This window comes from Lytechinus variegatus, chromosome 3 (genome assembly GCF_018143015.1).
Source record: "Lytechinus variegatus isolate NC3 chromosome 3, Lvar_3.0, whole genome shotgun sequence".
In the NCBI taxonomy this organism is placed as follows: Eukaryota; Metazoa; Echinodermata; class Echinoidea; order Temnopleuroida; family Toxopneustidae; genus Lytechinus; species Lytechinus variegatus.
Window position 1 is genome coordinate 54,685,646 of NC_054742.1, and position 20,875 is coordinate 54,706,520.

Below are 20,875 nucleotides of genomic sequence, written 5' to 3' on the forward strand. Positions count from 1 at the left end.
CTTATTATATGCCTGTATCCGATTTTGCTTGTTGGATTTTTCTCTTCTTGTTCAAGTCATCTTTTTGTTGGGGTAGACTTGTCTTTTAATTGAGTACCTTGCTCACGGGCATACGTGCCGCGGCCGGGGATCGAACCCCTGACTTTCCATGTATGGCCAGGAGCCTAAGACCACTCGGCCACGTCACCGTGTATTCTTGAAGGCTTTGAGAAATATGAAGCTGAATATATATATATGTTATGCATGTTATACAATCATCTATTTAAAATATTGGTTGGTAACCATTACTGTCTTGATAAAAGCCCATACGAATGTGTTAACATTCTTTTAAAACATCTCTTAAAGTGGGCTGAATATATAAAACTGCATCTCTAGAAAATGTTATACATCAAAATCTGAATAACAACAAAGTAACTTCTCTGATTGTAGGTACATTAAAGATTATAATGCTTGCAGAAAAAAGACAAATTCAATACATTGTATCCAAATTTCTTGTCATAATACAATACAAAATAAACGATTTTTGCAGTCTGTAAAATACATATACTGTATGTTGTTAACATTATAGAATTCTTCATACCCGTTGCAAAAAAATTGCAGGACGATTTTTTTCCCTGAAAATTAAATGAAAGCCGATTCGGATCGTTTGTAACTAACTGTCTTTTACAAATGGATGTGCTCTGTTTTAACCTCATTTGCATTTAAGAAATGAATTATTCTATGTTTTCACCTCATTTTCATTAAAAAATGAGTTTTTCTGTTTTCACCTCAGTTGCATTAAAAAATAAATTGAGTCATTTGTCCAAACGCACACATCCTCCTCGTTATTCATAGCATTGATGATATAGGCCTATTTTTTTTATAAGATCACAAATTGGAATAAAAAACAATACAATAGTTAGTATTTGTACTGAAAGTGGTATTTAAGTTGCTTAATGTAGGTGATCGGGTATGTTATCTCTATGTTGGAAATACAGTTCTACGATATTTCTGTGTAATCTGGGTAATATTGATCAAATGAACAGAGATTTGCATCACACTTGGCTCCTTGGCTACCGATATGACTAATAATTCATGTTATAATGCCTGTTATTGCGGACAAATCTGAATACCATACAACGCTAGCAGACAAAAGTATATAAGAAAGTAAACTAATAATCAGAGTGCAGTTTTACCAGATTCAAAATCTTGGGAAGATTTTGGAGTATCAACAGAAAGTATAGATTTGTTTACTACTTAATCATTCTAATTAGCATCTATACAAAAAAAAACATTAATCGTAGATTTGTTTTGAAGATGCCAATTATAGATATCCAAGGCAGACGCGTATTGCGAGGCGGTGGGGTGGCAAAGAAGGTATTCGCGTGTCCTCTATTGGCCCAAAGTTATATGCAAGTAGTACTCTGTGGTGCGTATTACCATCCTCTTGTAGAGAGGATGAAAAAAAAGTTGGGGAATTGAAAGTTTTGGAAATGCCCCCCCCCCCACCCCACCCCACATATTTTCCCGTAGAACGTCCCATGAAAGGTTTTGTGAGTGATTTTCACTCACTTGTTTTGTCTCGGCTAATCATATGCAAGGATTTCAGAAGCTTATAACAATAAATATTGCCGGTGAGTATCACCGACTATCCGTATCATGGTATACTCAAAAGCTGTGACTATAAGTAAGTCAAAATCAAAATCAAGGGTTTAGGGAAGCTACCATTATATTGTACAGTTACCCATGATAATAGCGAGTTTTTGCACCGTCACGCAGTAGAAATCCGAGAACACACCAAATAACGAGCAAGTCACATTACAATGAACAGCCGAGAGGTTTTCATCGAAAATTGGTGAACCGGAAAAGCAGATCGTCCTAAGTTTCGGAGCTGACGAAAAATTGCAAATAAATTATGTCGTTTGTCCAGAGTCCAGGACGAAACTACTGTTTTGATTCACAGACTTTTGACGAAGACCTCATTCTCATGAAGGGCACAATATATCTCTATGTTCCCGAATTCGTCCTGCGCTGTAGGATTAAAAAAACTCCCTACACGAGCATTTTTTTGCAACGGACCCCTCGTCTCACTCGTGAAACGTGTTGAACTCTGATGTTTGTTGTCCATTAATGTGAGATGGAGATACGGAGCCATTCATCGGCATGCAGTAACTGGCATCGGAATATGCTGATACCTGTTACAAAAAGAAAGTTAAGGAAAAAGGTAATCGAAATATAAACATTTTCGTGAATGTAACTTGACCTGAATGAGAATGAGAAATGCGATCATTTCATAAAGCTAAAAAAGCAGTTAAAGCTCATAGGACGTGGAAAAGTGATCAGGGGCAGTGGACTAAACCCAAAGACCTTATAATATATTGACTAAACCACACACCAAAAATGAATTTTTTTACGTCAAATGATTTTTTTCCAACCCAACCCCGGTACCCATTTTACATTCTAATCATAAATGGAAAATTAACATATAAAACTCTGAAAAATGTCCCATCAATGACGTCTCTCTCTTCCTTTAGCTTGTTGTAGAGATGCCCCTACTATTTCATGTGGCCCCACACACTTTTTTAAAGTTTAGATTGCCTTTTGTGGGGACAATATTTCTTACTTGAAAGAGCTCCTATTCCCTTCACAATTATCTGATAATTTCCACAAATTCATGTTACTTGTGCCCTTTCCGTTCACTCTCAAATATCATTTTGGAAAAAATATGTTTATTCAACTGCAAAATCGTTGTAACGTACTCGATTCCGAGCGGGGGAGACATGGAAAATCTCTGTGGAGTATGGGGACGGGTCCAATTCTAAATAGCTTCCCCTACACGCCCCGTCGTCTATCGTGTCGTAGTAGCTAGGTGGGGGATCGGGTCGGTCTGGAGGAAGTGGTGGAGGAAGAGAACCGTTGCTTCTCGGGAAATCCAATCCTTCTTGGTACCGATCAGCGGTTGGTCCATTCTCTTGGATTAGTCCGTTTTGGGAGCACGCCGGAGAGACGGCGTGTGACAAAGTCCCCGTTTGCTTCTGACTTCGGTAAACCACCACACCAACCAGGAATCCGATGAGAAAAAAGGCCATTACGATGCTAACACTCAGTGCGATAATGAGTACATCGGGATCCTTCGATTCTCCTGTGTTTGTGCCATCTGTTGAGAAATGTTTGTTGAAATCTAATTATCCATCTGTCATCTAATAGCATGAATAGCGTCATCGAACAACTAAACGAAATCGAAAATGAAAAAAAATATCGGTAATATTATAACCAGGCCGCGGATGAAATGTTTTAGAAATATCGCACAAATAGAGATTATATTACATTCATAATGTAGATGTTTTTTTGTGTATAGCATAAGTAGTGTCTCAATCGTAATAATCATTATAGCGATTGATTGCACTCAAACTGTACATGTAGGTGTCCGCAGTGTGGAACAGTGTGACTCACATCTTCAAATAAGTCCACACTGTGAACACCCAGGAACACAGTGGGGACACGCTGTGAACACACTGAAAACACAATGGGCACACACTGTGAACACATTGGGTACATACTGTGAACACACTAAAAGCATACTTTGAAAACACTACAAACACACTGTTCTTTCCTGCAGGATAGACCTCAAAATATCAGCGTCTGATATGAAAAGTGAAACAAATAATTATTTTCAAATCATTTTTTCACTTTTTTCTATATCTTGTGATGCTTACCGTTTATAGTAGGTGACATAGTAGAAGTTGGTTCTGAAAAAAACTCGAAATAAAAAAAAACGTTGCCGTAAAAATCCTTGAAAATCAAATAATATCATACATGCAATCTACTTATCACTGTCTGGAATTGTATTATAGGGAGAAGGAATGAAACATTTTAAATAGCAGTATTTTGTTGTTGTTTTTTACACCTCTCCAGCACACCCACAATGTCAGTAATGCGTTTAATGGTTCCTTACCACTGCGAGTAGTAGTCTTCGAAGTTGGGTCATGCGTCATGAAATCTGAAATCGAATGAAAAACTAATTCGGTTATTTTGTCTCCATCTCTCCCCTCTCTCTCTCTCTTCCTCTCTCTCACCTTTTCTACCTTTATTCACCCCTCTCCGGAGGTGGATGTTTCGAATACATGACTGTACTAGGGAGTTTTTGCACCGGGGCGAAGAACGCTTTCAAGAACATAGAAATTTATCCTCAAACGCTCTTCATGACAATAACCAACAAAGAACTCTGTCGAAAAGTGATGAATCCATATAGCAGTTTCATCCTGGACAAACGACATCATTTTGCAATTCTTTGTCGGCTCCAAAACTAAGGAAGGACTGCTCCCGTTCACTAATTTTCGAAAAAGGCCTCACAGCTGTTCATTGTCATTTGAATTTGACGGACATTTTTAACACATTTACTGTGTTCTAGACATGGTTCTAAACTAAAGTATTCGCTCTGCGTGGCGGTGCGAATACTCGCTACTTACACACAAGGGCACTAATTACACTAACACCTTTCTACTAAATTCACGACAATTTGTAACGAGTTTGAGTTCGTTTTGATAGCCACATCGGTATTTAAACAAATTATGCAATGTGTCATGAAGTTGCGATTCCCTACACTTCAGTGTGATATCCACATACCTGTTACATCCGTTGTCTGTGTTGCGATCGTCGTAATGTCAGCTAAAAAAAAACACATAAGCATGGATGTCTTTAGAATTCGTAACGAGACTTTATCTTTATGGTGTTGCCTATTCCTAATAAAAATATAATTAATACAATTACATGGATGGTACAGGCTGGAGATATTTATATCTTGATAAATAGAGTAAAATTTTCAGAGCAAAATATTGAAAATTCGATCAAAATCGGATAACAAATAACGAAGTTATTGAATTTTAAAGATATGCATTATTCCGGGTAAACAGTTCTAGGCATGTCTTCATGAATTTTCATTAGGTAGGCTGATGATGTCACATCCCCTCTTGTTCTTTTGTATTTTATTATATGAAATTAGGTTTATTCAAAAAAAATTCTACCAAGAACTAAAACAATTGGATTGACAACTGATTAAGTTCATTGGTTATTTATTACCGCAACTTATTTCAGCATAATGGAGACACATTATTTACACATGTATGAAAAGAAATGTAACAATTATGATTTCATGTAATAACATAAGAAAAAGGAAAGTGGGGATTTGACATCATCAGCCCACACAATGAATATTCATGACGATGTGCGTATAACTGTTTTTCACAAAATACTGATAAACTTTAAAATTCAATAACTTCGTTATTATTATCCGATTTTGATGAAATTTTCATCATTTTCCAAGTCCTTTGGAAGTGCATAGTGACATTATTCATAATTGTGATATGCACTATACAAGAACTGTTTTTTATCATTATTATTATCATTTTACTTTGTGAATTTTACTATACTTATTTAGATATGAATATTTTCTGCCTGGACCTTTCCGTTAAATCGAGTGACAGCAACAAGCGGATCAGCAGTACCCTCAACATTTTATTCATTTTCATAAGGCTTATTGTGAACCCTTATCTCCCATCGTCGAATATACATGGAAAATAGTCATTTCAACACCAGTATGAACTATAAATAAATTGTCAATCCAAAATTTACTGGCTTGTGTCATCACATTTGGTTATCGCGTCTGGTCGGGCAGTCGTTAAACCCGAAGATTCGTAAAAATGTTAAATTTCCGAAACGTCGGGTCCAGTTTACCCTACCATTCGAGAGAAGTTACAGCTAAATTCCCGAAAATTCGGGTCCAATTTACCCGATGTTCTATTAGAATTGTGGTCGGGTAAACTGGACCCTACGTTTCTGGAATTAGGGGCCCCGTTTTCTCGAATGGTCGGGTTACGAGATTTCTCTACTCGATGTGATGACACAAGCCAATTTACTTAAAATCTTTCGAAATAATTATGCATGTATGGCAACAAAGATTTTTTAAAAAGTGTGAAGAAAAACATTTATGACGAATGTTAGGACTACGAAACCTCTTCCTACCTGTAGTTGAGCTATCCGTCGTCTGAATCGGCCTTTGTGTGGTAATTTCTGTTTTGATAATAGAGTAATACTTGTCAAATAATAATTCTAGTATTAATTGTAGTAACATAATAGTAATATAATTCTAGTAATAATTGTGTAAGTATAGTTTTTCGTTTGTCTTTTTGCAAAATTAACGCAGTAAACGCAATTGAATTCTAATTATATCGATGTCAAAAACTCTGTCAGTACTACAAGACTCAATTCTAGTCAAATTTGAAAAAAAAATTAACAAAGTTTACAAGAAAAGCATTTTTTTTTAAAATTATGTGTCAGCCCATCTCACACCTCAAAATATGTCGGTCTTTGTAAAAGAGTTTCCGTCAGGTTTGAAACTGCAGAGCTAAACTTTACAGTAATATATCTCGTTAAGATAAGATACATGATAATCATGATGATTTATAGGATGGAATTTCTCAATGTAAATAAAATGAAAAATATCCAATTTTTTTAAATATTATTGATGATTTGCCTATGAGAGAGAGGTTTTTATACATGTCTTGGAATTTGTCCAAAGTTCTTACAGATTAAACTGTCATAGATCCAATGAATAACGCGATACGTTTTATATAGTTTTATCAACACATATTTAAGCTAACAGAAAATATGCCATAGATGCTTATCAACTTGGATTTCGGTGTGTAAGATAAACAAATGATGATGAAACGGGTATGATATCTTGCTTTCAGACAAAGATTTAACTTTGAGTCCTTTCAAAGTTGTACGACATCCGTGTCGAGTGTTATCGTTGGTAATTATTTGATCAGGTAACAAGGTTTGAAAACAAAGTGAACAGTAAAAGATAAAAAGATAATTTTACCAGATCAATAACTGGGATTACGTGAGAATGATTCATAACATAGCTTTATGAAGAGGGTATTGTGCGCTTAGAAAATTATTGAACTTTATCCTCGTGTTTTCTTACACACTCGCTACTTACACACAAGGGCACTAATTACACTAACACCTTTCTACTAAATTCACGACAATTTGTAACGAGTTTGAGTTCGTTTTGATAGCCACATTGGTATTTAAACAAATTATGCAATGTGTCATGAAGTTGCGATTCCCTACACTTCAGTGTAATATCCACATACCTGTTACATCCGTTGTCTGTGTTGCGATCGTCGTAATGTCAGCTAAAAAAAAACACATAAGCATGGATGTCTTTAGAATTCGTAACGAGACTTTATCTTTATGGTGTTGCCTATTCCTAATAAAAATATAATTAATACAATTACATGGATGGTACAGGCTGGAGATATTTATATCTTGATGAATAGAGTAAAATTTTCAGAGCAAAATATTGAAAATTCGATCAAAATCGGATAACAAATAACGAAGTTATTGAATTTTAAAGATATGCATTATTCCGGGTAAACAGTTCTAGGCATGTCTTCATGACACATGGGGATTTGACATCATCAGCCCACACAATGAATATTCATGACGATGTGCGTATAACTGTTTTTCACAAAATACTGATAAACTTTAAAATTCAATAACTTCGTTATTATAATCCGATTTTGATGAAATTTTCATCATTTTCCAAGTCCTTTGGAAGCGCATAGTGACATTATTCATAATTGTGATATGCGCTATACAAGAACTTTTTATTATTATTGTCATTTTGCTTTGTGAATTTTACTCTACTTATTTAGATATGAATATTTTCTGCCTGGACCTTTCCGTTAAATCGAGTGTAAACAACAAGCGGATCAGCAGTACCCTCAACATTTTATTCATTTTCATAAGGCTTATTGTGAACCCTTATCTCCCATCGTCGATGATACATGGAAAATAGTCATTTCAACACCAGTATGAACTATAAATAAATTGTCAATCCAAAATTTACTGGCTTGTGTCATCAAATTTGGTTATCGCGTCTGGTCGGGCAGTCGTTAAACCCGAAGATTCGTGAAAATGTTAAATTTCCGAAACGTCGGGTCCAGTTTACCCCACCATTCGAGAGAAGTTACAGCTAAGTTCCCGAAAATTCGGGTCCAATTTACCCGATGTTCTATTAGAATTATGGTCGGGTAAACTGGACCCTACGTTTCTGGAATTAGGGGCCCCGTTTTCTCGAATGGTCGGGTTACGAGATTTTTCTACTCGATGTGATGACACAAGCCAATTTACTTAAAATCTTTCAAGATAATTATGCAAGCATGACAACAAAGATTTAAAAAAGTGTGAAGAAAAACATTTATGACGAATGTTAGGACTATAAAACCTTTTCCTACCTGTAGTTGAGCTCTCCGTCGTCTGAATCGGCCTTTGTGTGGTAATTTCTGTTTTGATAATAGAGTTATACTTGTCTAATATTAATTCTAGTATTAATAATTGTAATAATATAGTATTAATATGATTCTAGTAATAATTGTGTAAGTATAGTTTTCGTTTGTCTTTTTGTAAAATTAACGCAGTAAACGCAATTGAATTATAGTTATATCGATGTCAAAAACTCTGTTAGTACAACAAGACTCAATAGTCAAATTTGAAAAAAAAAAATAGACAAAGATTACAAGAAAAGCATATTTTGAAAAAAATGTGTTAGCCCATCCCACACCTCAAAATATGTTGGTATTTGTAAAAGAGTTTCCGTCAGGTTTGAAAATGCAGAGCTAAACTTTAAAATAATATATATCGTTAAGATTGATCAACCATAACCAATCAAATAAGATACATTATAATCATGATATTTTTTACTTTTTTAGGATGGAATTTCTCAGTGTAAACAAAATGAAAAATATCCAATATTTTTTTAAATATTATTGATTTGCCTGTGAGAGAGAGGTTTTTATACATGTCTTGGAATTTGTCCAGAGTTCTTACAGATTAAACTGTCATAGATCCAATGAATAACGCATCACGTTTTATATAGTTTTATCAACACATATTTAAACTAACAGAGAATAAGCCATAGATGCTTATCAACTTGGATTTCGGTGTGTAAGATAAACAAATGATGATGAAACGGGTATATCTTGCTTTCAGACAAAGATTTAACTTTGACCCCTTTCAAAGTTGTACGACATCCGTGTCGAGTGTTATCGTTGGTAATTATTTGATCAGGTAACAAGTTTTGAAAACAAAGTGAACAGTAAAAGATAAAAAGATAATTTTACCAGATCAATAACTGGAATTACGTGAGAATGATTCATAGCATAGCTTTATGAAGAGGGTATTGTGCGTTCAGAAAATTATTGAACTTTATCCTCGTGTATTGTTAGCAAATGTTAGGCAATAAACAAGTTTTAAGAATACAGTGCAATATTACACTTTACTATTAAACATCAAATTCGGAGATTGAGTCAGAAGATAAATGATAATATCCACAAGTTACTTGTATATTGTAAGGGACTTCCGTGTGCAGATGTTTACAATATTTAACCCCCACTCCCACCCCGTGCCGAAATATCAATCGCATAACTACGCAGCGGGGTGGGGTGTTAACTCTCCACGCTCATAAATTTTTTACAACAAAAAGTATATGCGAATAGTGCCCAAGATCGCAATAAGTTAGAATATTCAGGGTAATATTATTGTGGTTTGCAAATATACATGAAGGTAATTCCTGCTTTATTCTGTAAGCTCGTTTTAAGAGAATATCGACAAATAAACAAAACTCCCTGATTAAATTTTTTTAAACGCTAAAGTATGAAAAACAGATTAAGATAGTTCTTGCCAATCTGAAATAAGGTTACAATGTTCCCACTTTAATGCCTAAAATAAGCTTTCCATCATGTTATAAACTTACTGTTTTGGCACAAGTCTCCTTCATACTCGTTGGGACAGTGACATCGGAATGATTCGAACTCGTCGAAGCAGGTTCCTCCGTTTAGACAAGGAGAGTTCAAACATTCATCGATCACTGAGGGAAAAATACATGTACAGTAATTTATTTGGAAATCACAGAGCAATATTTGTGGTGTTGACCGGTGTACATAAAGGAACTTCACCAGATTTTATTCGGTGTTAGACGTGTGGTGCTCAACAACTTGTACTGTCACTTTTACACTCTCTGCATGGTGTTATGTTCATCTCTATTGTAACACCTCGATAAGCCTCGGGTCTTCATCAAGTTTATTATGTGCATATTTTGTCCAATATGTGATTATTAATGTCACATATAATAAACCGATCGGACCCGATTGTTATATACATGTATCACGAAATAAAATCACAGCTACATTAGGGATTCCGAATGCAGTGCTTTGCTTTCAAATTACGGGTAAAAATACGTAAGGCGGGAGCCTTCCAGTGAAACTGTTTTTGAGAAGTCAACTTTCAAAAATTGAAAGAGGCATTTGCTATAACCATTAAAGTGACAAAAATATAGATATCCCCTAAAAGTAATGCTTAACAAGATAACTGTAATAAATTGGACAAATTACTTCCATTATGTACGAGGAAATTATGCATTCATTAGACTTTTATTGCATTACTCTGTTAGGTTGGGTTCACATGCAAAGATCAGTCATTAATGATTAGATTAATGGTATAATGTGTTTGAATCAACAAACATTACCGTCATTTATTGGTATATACAAGAGCTATGGAACGTAAAATGCTAGGGATATCAAAACGCGATAGGAAAACCATACAATGGATTAGGAGCCAGACTAAAGTAATAGACATAATCAAAGCAATTAAATCAATGAAATGGAGATGGGCTGGCCACCTTGCAAGATCACATGATAATAGGTGGACCAAACGCATCACAGAATGGAGACCATGGCTAGGATCACGAAATCGGGGTAGACAGAAATTGAGATGGAGTGACGAGCTCACAAAATTCATTGGTATAAATTGGATTGCGTCAGCACAAGACAAGCACCTTTGGCACCAACTTGAGGAGGCCTTCGCCCTGCAGTGGGCTGAACATGGCTGATATGATGATGATGATGACAAGAGCTATATTTATTTTGTGTAGAATTTGGGATTTTCCCTACTATTTCATTTCTAATGAGCACAAGTTGTTGGATTGTTTCAAAGGTTGACAACTTGTAATTGAAAGCAAAATATATTTATAATGAAGAAACATACATCTTCTTGTCGGGGATGCATGTAAAACATGTCATTAATATAAATTCAACATGATTATTGTTACGTCGGATTTGTCAAACAATGTTGCATGTCGTACGGGACATTTTCACCTTTAATTCACCCGTACTTAAACATTTTATGTTGGTTATGTACCCGCTTTAACTTAATAATTGACATGAAAAAAATGTTATTGCCCAAGCATTCAGCAAAGAGACTATAAATTGTTGTCAAAATGTCCCGTGCGACACATATGGAATCACCCGGGGTGTTTCTTGTGAAAGGACTTGCCGGATCTTTTATCCGAAAAAGTCAGTTTTATCCTTTAGTAATACCGTAACAACAGCCAGACGCCTGTGTTTCTTAGCCAATCAAAATGAAGGAAAGTTGTCAAACCTGACAACTCGTCAGATAATAAAATGTTGATGAAATGCCCCCGCTCTTAATTTGTACTGAAATTACAAAAATGATTAATCATACTTGTTATCAGTGTTAAGTTGAAGTAAATCCCTCTGTTGCAACATACGCCTTGAGAATCCGATTGAAGCAGGAGCGTCAGTCTCGTCGTGTCCGTGAGGATATCGTCTGGAATCGCTGAACCTGTCAACTGGCATAGAGGTGTGTTCGTCTCTGCTACATGGCCAAAAAGGGTGGCCGCACCGATGTCAAAATCGATGAATTGAATTTTGATGGCCGTACCAGTGACGCGATTGTCGAACAGCCATTTGAAGTTCATGACCGCATTGGGAAGAACCGGGTAGCTAAGGCTGATGAAGTCTTGTTGGAATGAGGCGTTATCAAGTTTCATGGCGAGGCCGAAAGATGACAAAGGCTCTGGACCTACATTCAGTATGTCTGTGGATAAGAAAGATTGGGAATCTGCTTATCTTCTAATAAACATGATCAAACGATCATTCATTTTTATTTTTTCTCCCAGACACAAAACTATTACTGATGTTTGGTTGCTCATGCTCTTCATTCTTTCCATGGGTTTGAATTAGGATGAAATTTCAAAAACGCAGACCCCTCCTTCATTTTGACAATGGGGTTAGAGTCACTGGTGTATACCGTTCGACACATTAGACGGTGCACTATCTCAGTTTCTGTATACCTCATTACAATAACCAAAGAGCGGCTTCTTCGTTCCATCGAATCTAGATAGTTTTTTTACATTTACTTCGGAGCTGCTCTCTACAACGCACTGATTCCATTGAAAATACAAGTGAAATCTCAATGGAGAACTGAGAGGCTTTTGTCGAAAGTTGGTGTAATGGGACAGCAGATCATTCCGAAGATTTGCACCGGACGAACAAGTGTCAATAGTCAAGAGACTACGCCGTTGTCCCGGTCCACAACCTTTCGACAAAAGCCTCTCAGCCCTCCATTGTGATTTGACTTCCATTTTCAATGGAATCGGTGCGTTTTAGAGGGTGACTCCGTATTAAATGCGAAAACTCTCTATCTGTTTAATCTCTGTTCTCCATTCGGCCGCTCGAGTTAAAATCGGATTAACAATAATAGAGCGTCTCGGAAATGTCTAATAAATGCCAATTGATAGATACTATCATCATTTTGATATGATGAAGAATTCTTACCTTCTGTATATGGTTGCACCATTAGACCAACTTCAGTCCCCTGGTAATCTGGTTTATTCACGTCAACGGAAATATCTGGAGTTGGTGACACAGAGATAATGGGGGAATCCAAAGAGCCCATATGAATACCCGTAGCTTCCGCGAGTTTCAACAAATCCCCAAACTCTGTTGTATGAACTATAACCCTGTCTATGACATCGAGATGATGATACTGAATGCCGGCTGGCTGCAATCCGTTGGTGAATGTCATCCTGCACTGGTATTTTACATTTTCAACAGATTGATTGAAGAATGGTGAAGTAAATCTGATGGTTTCAGCTTCATGTAGAGTCACTTTCGGGTTGCACGATGGTATGGTCAGGGACTGACCATTCCATGTTAAATGATCTGTTGAAAAGCGAAAGAACATGACCTTCCTAGGGTTTAGGGTCTACAATCCAGACCCCAAGTGCAATTTATTTATAAACTTAAACTCTTAGTTTGGAGATAGATATGCAAATGACAACCTAAAAGGGTTGCCATGGTAACTACCAGTCGCAACCTCACATGCCTTAAATTGCGTGCTGCCTTGAAATGAACCGTTCGTGTATAAAGCTAATGTATGCATGTTAATTGATAAATGATGGTTGAGAACATGCTGTACATCCCAAGCAAATGAAAAAAGTGATACTTGATTACTATTATGTCCAAGTTGTATAAAATAGGTCTAGACTCTTTAAAAGTTATGATGCCACTTCAAAATCTTTGATGACGACGACGACGTCGGAAAAGCGGCGCCAAAAGTCTCGTTCCGCTATGCAGGCAAGACAAAAAAAAAATGATTAAAATCTTACAAAAGCCTTTTCACGGAATAGTATTACCAATGATAGTCAGGTTCACCGTCAGGCCAGAGCCAGGCCGATCACCTCTTTGGACGTAGAACGACAACCTGATCTCGTCATCGTACGAATACCACGAGGTGGACGATACCGAGTTCGTCATGCACACCCATTCCCCATAGGTTTTGAAGGTGTCGAAGATGCAGACATAGGCCCCCATTCCTGGCTCCATCTCCAGGACATCAACCTGGATCCAGGAGTAGGAGGTGGCTGTGATAAACCAGTGAAGATCGGCCTCTAGGTTTGTCATGCTGGATAGGTCAGCACTCTGCAGGGTGATGCTTGGAAGGGTGTTGGATAGGGCAAAGGCACCACCGCTTGACCGGATGAACGTATCTTGTAGCCGATCTGGAGAAAACGGGAAGGGAAATAGTGAAGGAAGTAGAAATAGTATAATTGTGGATTAAGATCAACAAACATCAATCTAAGAATTAAACATTACTTTCAAAATTAGCCCAGCATTATTAAGTGATAAACCATTATAGCAAATTCACGGTTACACTACTACGAATACATGCACTTGTTTTCCCGGACACCATTCTTAATTTATAGTCTTGTCCCTTTGAAACTACATGTTTTAAGGTCACTGAAGAGTTGTTCATATAGTGGCCAAAGTTCTGATATTGATATGTCACCGCCAATCAGAAGTGGTGCTAACATTTTCATCACCTTTACCGGAATCATTTTAACAGAATGATTCCCCATCTTGAAAAATTATGCGTATGGAAAACAATAAATAATGTTTGATTCCATTTGATCAATTGTAATGAAGGAACTATTGTAAATTTACCTCTGCTCCCCAAAGAAGAAATTAAAACAGTGGATGCTTCGTAAAGCTGCTGGCAAGATATACACTACTTTATACGATCAAAGCATGGAGCTATTCCTGATCAAAATGTGATCTTAATAATAATCAAATATTTATTTTATTTTATGTGTACATGTTTGCGGCCTTCCAGTGAATCGTTTTCAGTTTACGCAACTGCGTTCTCTATGATATTTCTGGATCAGCACAGGTAAGATTTTTTGGACCCCTACGAAAAACAACGTTTGATGATAGGGTGTCCATCATACAACTAGTAACCAAAAAAAAAATACCCTAAAATATTTTGCGCATTTACCACGCTGGTAAAGACGTATATTCATGTGATTGCAGTATTTCCCAACACATCTTTTTTTTTGTAATTTCCAAGCCAGTCATATTATGCACACTGAGAACATTTATTGTCTCGATTTCTATATGAGCAGATGCACTATTCTCCATTTTGCCTAAGTTTTGCAAAAATAAAATGTGACATGACGTGGCGTGTTTTGAAGCTTTAAAGAGCCATCAGCGAGGTGGTGAGACTATACCTTGCCTTGTAGACAAAATGTCAACATGTCGAGATGCATTTTCACGCCAAGTCGACTTATAAAAAGTTGCATGTTGACATGGCGAGATATACATTATCGCGCAAATTTGACTTATAAAATGTTGTATGTCGACATGAGGACATAGGTTATCTGGCCATGCAAGTTGGCATTATACTGTGATCGGATGTGTTATCTTGCCAAGTTGACTTATGAAGCGTTGTTTATCGACATGACGGGATAGGTTATTTTCCCAGGTAGACTTATAAACAATTGTATGTCGACATGGCGAGATATGTGGTGGACGTAACTTGCCATGTTAATATATTACTTTTTATAAGAACTTGACAAGACACATTTCGCCATATTAACAACAACTTTGTATAACAAATTGGCAAGTAACTACATCGCCATGACGACATAGGTCGACTTGAAAAAAAAGTATTTCGCCGTGTCATCATATTCGTTGCTAAGGTAAAATATTTCGTAATCTTATTATGTCGATGGCACTGTAAAGTTTTCTTAGGAATATGACGTATGCCTTCATGAAGAACAATTGGTGGGGGATTTCGAAGTTCTTTGTTAAAAATTCTATGGAGCTGCCTATATTATATAGATATTGAATCTTTTGTAAAAGTGTCAGGAATGTTCTGTGGAAAACATTCAGATAAAAATAGACTCATGTCATGGTGCTGAACCCCCCCCCCCCAAGATTGATCAAGAGTAAGAACAACGATCCAACTGATGAAGTTTGTGTTTAGATATTCTCTAATCATATAAAAAGCAAAATAAAGTACCGAAACCTCTGAGTCATAGCCGGATATTAATAAAATCTGACAAAATGATTTGAAATAAAAAGCATTTTAAAGAAAAAAAGACAACACATCTATGATTACTAGCCTAACATAATATGAAACGGAACTCTTCTTTAGATATGTTTCGGTTCACATACCAATGGATCTATCTTATTTCCTTGTGTCTTGCTGGTCACAATCTTTTTTTTTTGTTTTGTTTCTGCGTTCATAATCAATCATGAAACTCGTCAAAATATAACATTTGTATTACAAATTTTCCTTCCGTAATAAAATAGGAAATAATTCAACAAATAACTAAAAATAGACTTCACAACAAAATAAAAGTACAACAAAAATACAAAATAGGTAAAATCAGTTATGTATAATAAAAAATCAGTTTATCCAATACTATATTACTGCAGAAGAATGTCTGTCGAAAAAGAAAATATTAATCATCCTTTCCTTTTTAGTTATCCTTTGCATATAATTAAATTTGTAAAGACACACATTAGCACATATTTCCTTTATTAATACAAACTTTGCGAATAAGAACACTTATCTTTTTTTTTAATTAGGGCGTAGTATAAATTTTCAAATTTTTTGACCTAAAATAACATTTGACGATGATGGGCGGCACTCCAAACTTGAGCCGGAGGGGGGGGGGTGGGAGTCATGTACATTGTCACTTTCTATTACATTTAAAGTTATACCTCATGGTATTGGTAGCCTCCACCTGTTTCTCTCTCTTCTTTCTCTCTTCGCTCTCTTATTATCTTTCACGGTATTTACTTTCATTGGTGATCAGCGTTTCATTTACATCATTACAAGAAATAATAGTATATAATTGTATAATTGTGATTACGTCGGGGTATTTTCTTGCCATTAGAATCCATTTAAAACTTTTTTTTTCGGTTCCATGACATTTGCTCTGGCGACAATTGCTCCGATGGGAAATCTGAACATTAAGCCAAACCTAAAATCTAACCTCCAAATGTTTACATTGTTCTGGACCAAAACTCATTTGCAATCCTAGCTCTTACTCTGCGCCCTTTGAGAGATTAGAACCCGAGCAAATGTCGCAGGAGCATATTTGTCATGTCACCATTTTTTTTCCAAGAAAATAGATAAAGAAACGATTCAATGAATGTTTGACAAAAAATGGACAAATAATTAGAAAGGTATGAACACTTGACTATTGACATCAATAATGATATGGCCATCCTCCCATTGGCAAATTAAGCAAATTTGTGTTATTTCACAGTGATGCAACTCCCCAATTACTTTTTTTACATCAATTTCAACTTTTATCCTGTCTGTCCATAGATCAGGTATTTTTTCATATGGGAGGACATTTGTTATATGGGTTTCATAGAATACAGCAATTATTTTGCAACATCTTATTAAGACTGATTGAAAATGGATGTTGGGTGGGGGTCGTACTTCTGTGACATCAAAAATTTTGATCACATTGCCAATGCGAGGGTCTCCATAGCATTAGTGATTTCGAAATTCGAATGCGTACATTTTTTTTTACATTGGTTGTCAAATAAATTGTTCTCGAACTTGCATTGATCTTATTCACTAATTTGTCTTTTCTCGTAAGAAGCTGACTTCTCTTTTAATTAATATCGCTGTGGAGGGCAGTGAAATTAGCTACCTATTCATTATACCTCACAATGTGAAGTTAGCTACTTATTCCTCATTTCTTATTCAAAATGTAAAAATAGCTACATATTCATTTGTCCTTATTCCTTCTTCAAATTATGAAGTTAGCGATTTATTCATTTTCCTTATTCAAATTACAATTTTCTTTAGTGAAATTACTCTTTTCCTAATTTAAAATGCACTTTTCCTTATTCAAAATGCGCTTTTCCTTCTCAAAAATGCTTTTTGAATAAGGGAAACGTTCATAACTTCACAGACCTTCTCTCTACAGCTCTAGGTAAATAAAAATACTCATTGTGATATTGTTTGTGAAGTGGATAAACGAAAGTTGGGTTCAATGTTTCACTTTTCTTGTTTTCTTGAAAGCGAATTGTAAGAAAAGTTTGGATAAATAAAGCGAAAGCGACATGATTTCATGGTAAAACTTCAAAAGTTTAAATATGCATCGTTGAGTGATTTTGTTTATTCATTTATTATTTATTCCGTTAGTTTAATTTCAACAGGGTAGCTCCGTCAGTAATTTAAAAACTGTTTTACAAGGGGGCCTGCATAACATAAAAACACAAAATTACAAACATATATACATGTATTATGTAAAAGACAATAATAGTGAAATAAATAGTCAATTGCAATCTCTGCCAGTCAAACTTTTCAAGAAAATCATGTAAGATAGAAAAGAACGTGTCAGCATGAATGAAATTCATAATGAATATTTTAAAAAGAAAATCATGGTAAATAATGGGTGGTATAATTGGTCTTAAATGAAATGTACCGTAGGCGTAATCCTCTTATATTTTTTTTCGAAAGAAGTTATCAAAAAAGGTATTAAAAACATAAAATACTTCGTCATCAATTTCATTATTTCTCTGAAATGCATGGGTTCGGCTTACCTTTAAAAGAAAATCTCACTTGAAAAAACGTGGAAGGAAGGTTGGTCCCAACGACTTTCTCCACTTCCATTTTCAATTGCGAGGAATCAACATAAATCGGATCGATGATTTGAGATATCCCTGAAATGGCCAGCAACTCCTCACTGGTGTTCAGGTTGGTAAATGTTATCTTGTTATCTGCAGGGATTTGAAGATCTATAAATGTAGCCACGAGGGTGGTTCCAAGGGGGCTTGATACGGAAACAGGTGGACAGGCCGGGGAGCATTGTTGACATGGAGGTTGGCTACATGTATTGTTAAATATATAATCCTCTTCGGGACTCCCTTGCGTCAGGGTGATGTCAGTGGATGCGTCTGCAAGAACAAGAAAACGAACTCCTTGAAATAGTAAGCCACTATTCTGACTCCAGGAAAGTCTCACTACAAAAGTTGAAAGCAAGCTAGCATCATATCATTTAAAAAAATGATAAATTTGTCAGGGAATGCATAAATAAAAATAACACTCGGTTATTTCATGGAGTCTACATTGCGATTAGTTTTTATCATTATTATTTATTTGCGTTTGTTTTTGCCATGAATGTTGGGAAGTGAAAATAGTATAATTTCATTAAAGAATTAAACTCAATGATCATGGAACATTACGAAATTTGTATGGATACAAATGGGCTTCCGCCATCTTCCATCCACCGCCCTTTTTTATCATGCATTTGTCGTTTACTATATGGAAACGTGATGACGATACTATACCGATGGGGATCATTTAGGCACGAGGAAGAAAGAAAAAAAACCTGAAATGTTGAATTTGAAACATAATAAATACTTACGAAAAATCGGTATGTCAATTCCGAGGAGCAGACCACAAATGAAAATTTTATAAATGGCCTCCATTTTTTATTATAAAATTGAACAATTATGTCCTCATCCATGTGATGGAAGAGACAGCCTTGCCACTTCGAGGACACCGTTTACCGTTTCCTCGATTTTCGAACTTTGTACATGTACTACAAATTGTGACGCCCGATCTATGACAACGCTCGATTATTCAAATAAATTATTGTGAATGGGGGCATAAAGTAATATTACATTAGGGAAAATCCCGGGATACAGACATATCCATGTAGGCCTTCCTTTGTGCCATAGATATCACTCGATGCAGTTACGTCAATGATATGATTAATTTAATACTCATTCAGTATCATTTGTTTCGATTGCTTCGCTGTAAATTCATTTTATGTTATACTTTTAGATTAGGTATTTATCTGTATAGTTCTAGATTATTTTAATGTTATATTCTGTAATTTTAGTAACTTATGGTATATGCGTTTGCTCAATAGCAATTATGTTATGTTATCTTGTTGTAAAATCATATCAGATTATATGTTAGGTCTTATGTATCTATTTCAGATTATGTATATGTTTTTTAATTGAATGATCAATTCAATAAAGACTATTTGAAAAAATAATAAATGTCCCACTGTCTTGCGAGCGCAGTCATGGCAGTCGAGGGAAGTTGTAACGTAATGAGCCCAAATTTGAGGGGGTCAGACATGGCGTATGGGGCAAAAACATTTTGATACAAAAAATCGAATTTTATGATAAATTATGACATGATATCTATTTTAAAAAGAAATGCATATTTCATAATTTTCGCTTTGTTTTTCTTTCTTTTCCCCCCTTCTATGCCATATGGCCCCAAGCATCTCTATCTGTATGCCAGTAGGGGATGGGACAAGGGGAGCGTTTTTTCATGAATAATCTTCTACTGGAAACCATTGCATCTGATTGGCTCAGAGCAATTTATAGTCAATGAAAATCACTGATTAAACTCTTCATGAAATTGTAGTCGACTAGATTATTGATTACTGAGTATGACGATAAAAAATTTCTTTCTTTAAATTCCCATTCTTTATCTTGTTATGCAAACAATATATATTTTTCATTTTGATGATGAGTGAAAATATATACGAAAAGAAACCTGAGGTTCTAACACCAATGTTCAATTAATGCATGTATAAGAAAGTAAACATTGTTGTTTTAATTTCAAAGTTCAGAATGTGACAAAACCAGATCAGTTCATAATAGTTAACCTGATTGTATGAAACATTTTAAATTAAATAAACCAAGTAAACAGAGAATGAAGGGGAAGAGACAGGATAAGGTGACGGCGTAACAGTAGTATATTTCGCAAGAGACCAGGGACAAATATTCTCCTCATACAATTCTCAGAAGAATTGAAAGGAGTTATAAAGTTCAGGTATTTTTACGTGACTGAACACAGTGAGGCCTTTAGTACTTCCATTATATTAGTTATTGATTTAGTCTGTATTCAAACCTTTCTTATGAATTGCAGCTCAGTGGTTGATCCAGGATTAGAAATGGAGGAGGTGGGGGACATGAGCAGACTGGTGCAGGCGGCCAATTTTCAGATTTAGCAATTATGTATGTTCATTGATTCTCAAAATATAGGAAGGGCGCGCATCACTTGTGATCAAACTTCATTGACTTAGACAGGTCTTCATACACGGAGGGGGGGGGGGAATTCCATATAGATGTATACATCATGCCTAATTATGTATGTATAGTATACTGTCTTCAAAAGTGTGTGTGCACAGGTGAGA

At 35.7% G+C, this 20,875-nt stretch overlaps 1 protein-coding gene across 1 annotated transcript; it reads right to left on the reverse strand.

The window, feature by feature from the left end:
- Positions 1-1,549: 1,549 nt before the first annotated feature.
- On the reverse strand, positions 1,550-19,174 carry LOC121411396. The gene is made up of 14 exons (XM_041604100.1): positions 19,082-19,174; positions 18,258-18,611; positions 13,541-13,906; positions 12,681-13,067; positions 11,566-11,940; positions 9,800-9,913; positions 8,283-8,330; positions 7,137-7,178; positions 6,001-6,048; positions 4,606-4,647; positions 3,935-3,979; positions 3,696-3,728; positions 2,739-3,136; positions 1,550-2,174 (listed from the first exon to the last, which is right to left on the reverse strand). The coding sequence occupies exons 1-14, from the start codon at positions 19,143-19,145 to the stop codon at positions 2,067-2,069; spliced, it is 2,424 nt and encodes an 807-aa protein (XP_041460034.1). The 5' UTR covers positions 19,146-19,174; the 3' UTR covers positions 1,550-2,066.
- Between the last annotated feature and the right edge of the window lie 1,701 nt (positions 19,175-20,875).

What these genes read in the sequence shown, in the direction of transcription:
- LOC121411396 (XM_041604100.1), bottom strand. Translation starts at nt 19,145, where the DNA reads ATGGAGGCCATTTATAAAATTTTCATTTGTGGTCTGCTCCTCGGAATT. An exon ending in GAAGACTACTACTCGCAGTG is followed by an intron (nt 3,729 to 3,934) that starts GTAAGGAACCAT and finishes AGTTTTTTTCAG; the next exon opens with AACCAACTTCTACTATGTCA. An exon ending in TCTCCCCCGCTCGGAATCGA is followed by an intron (nt 2,175 to 2,738) that starts GTACGTTACAAC and finishes TTTTTGTAACAG; the next exon opens with GTATCAGCATATTCCGATGC.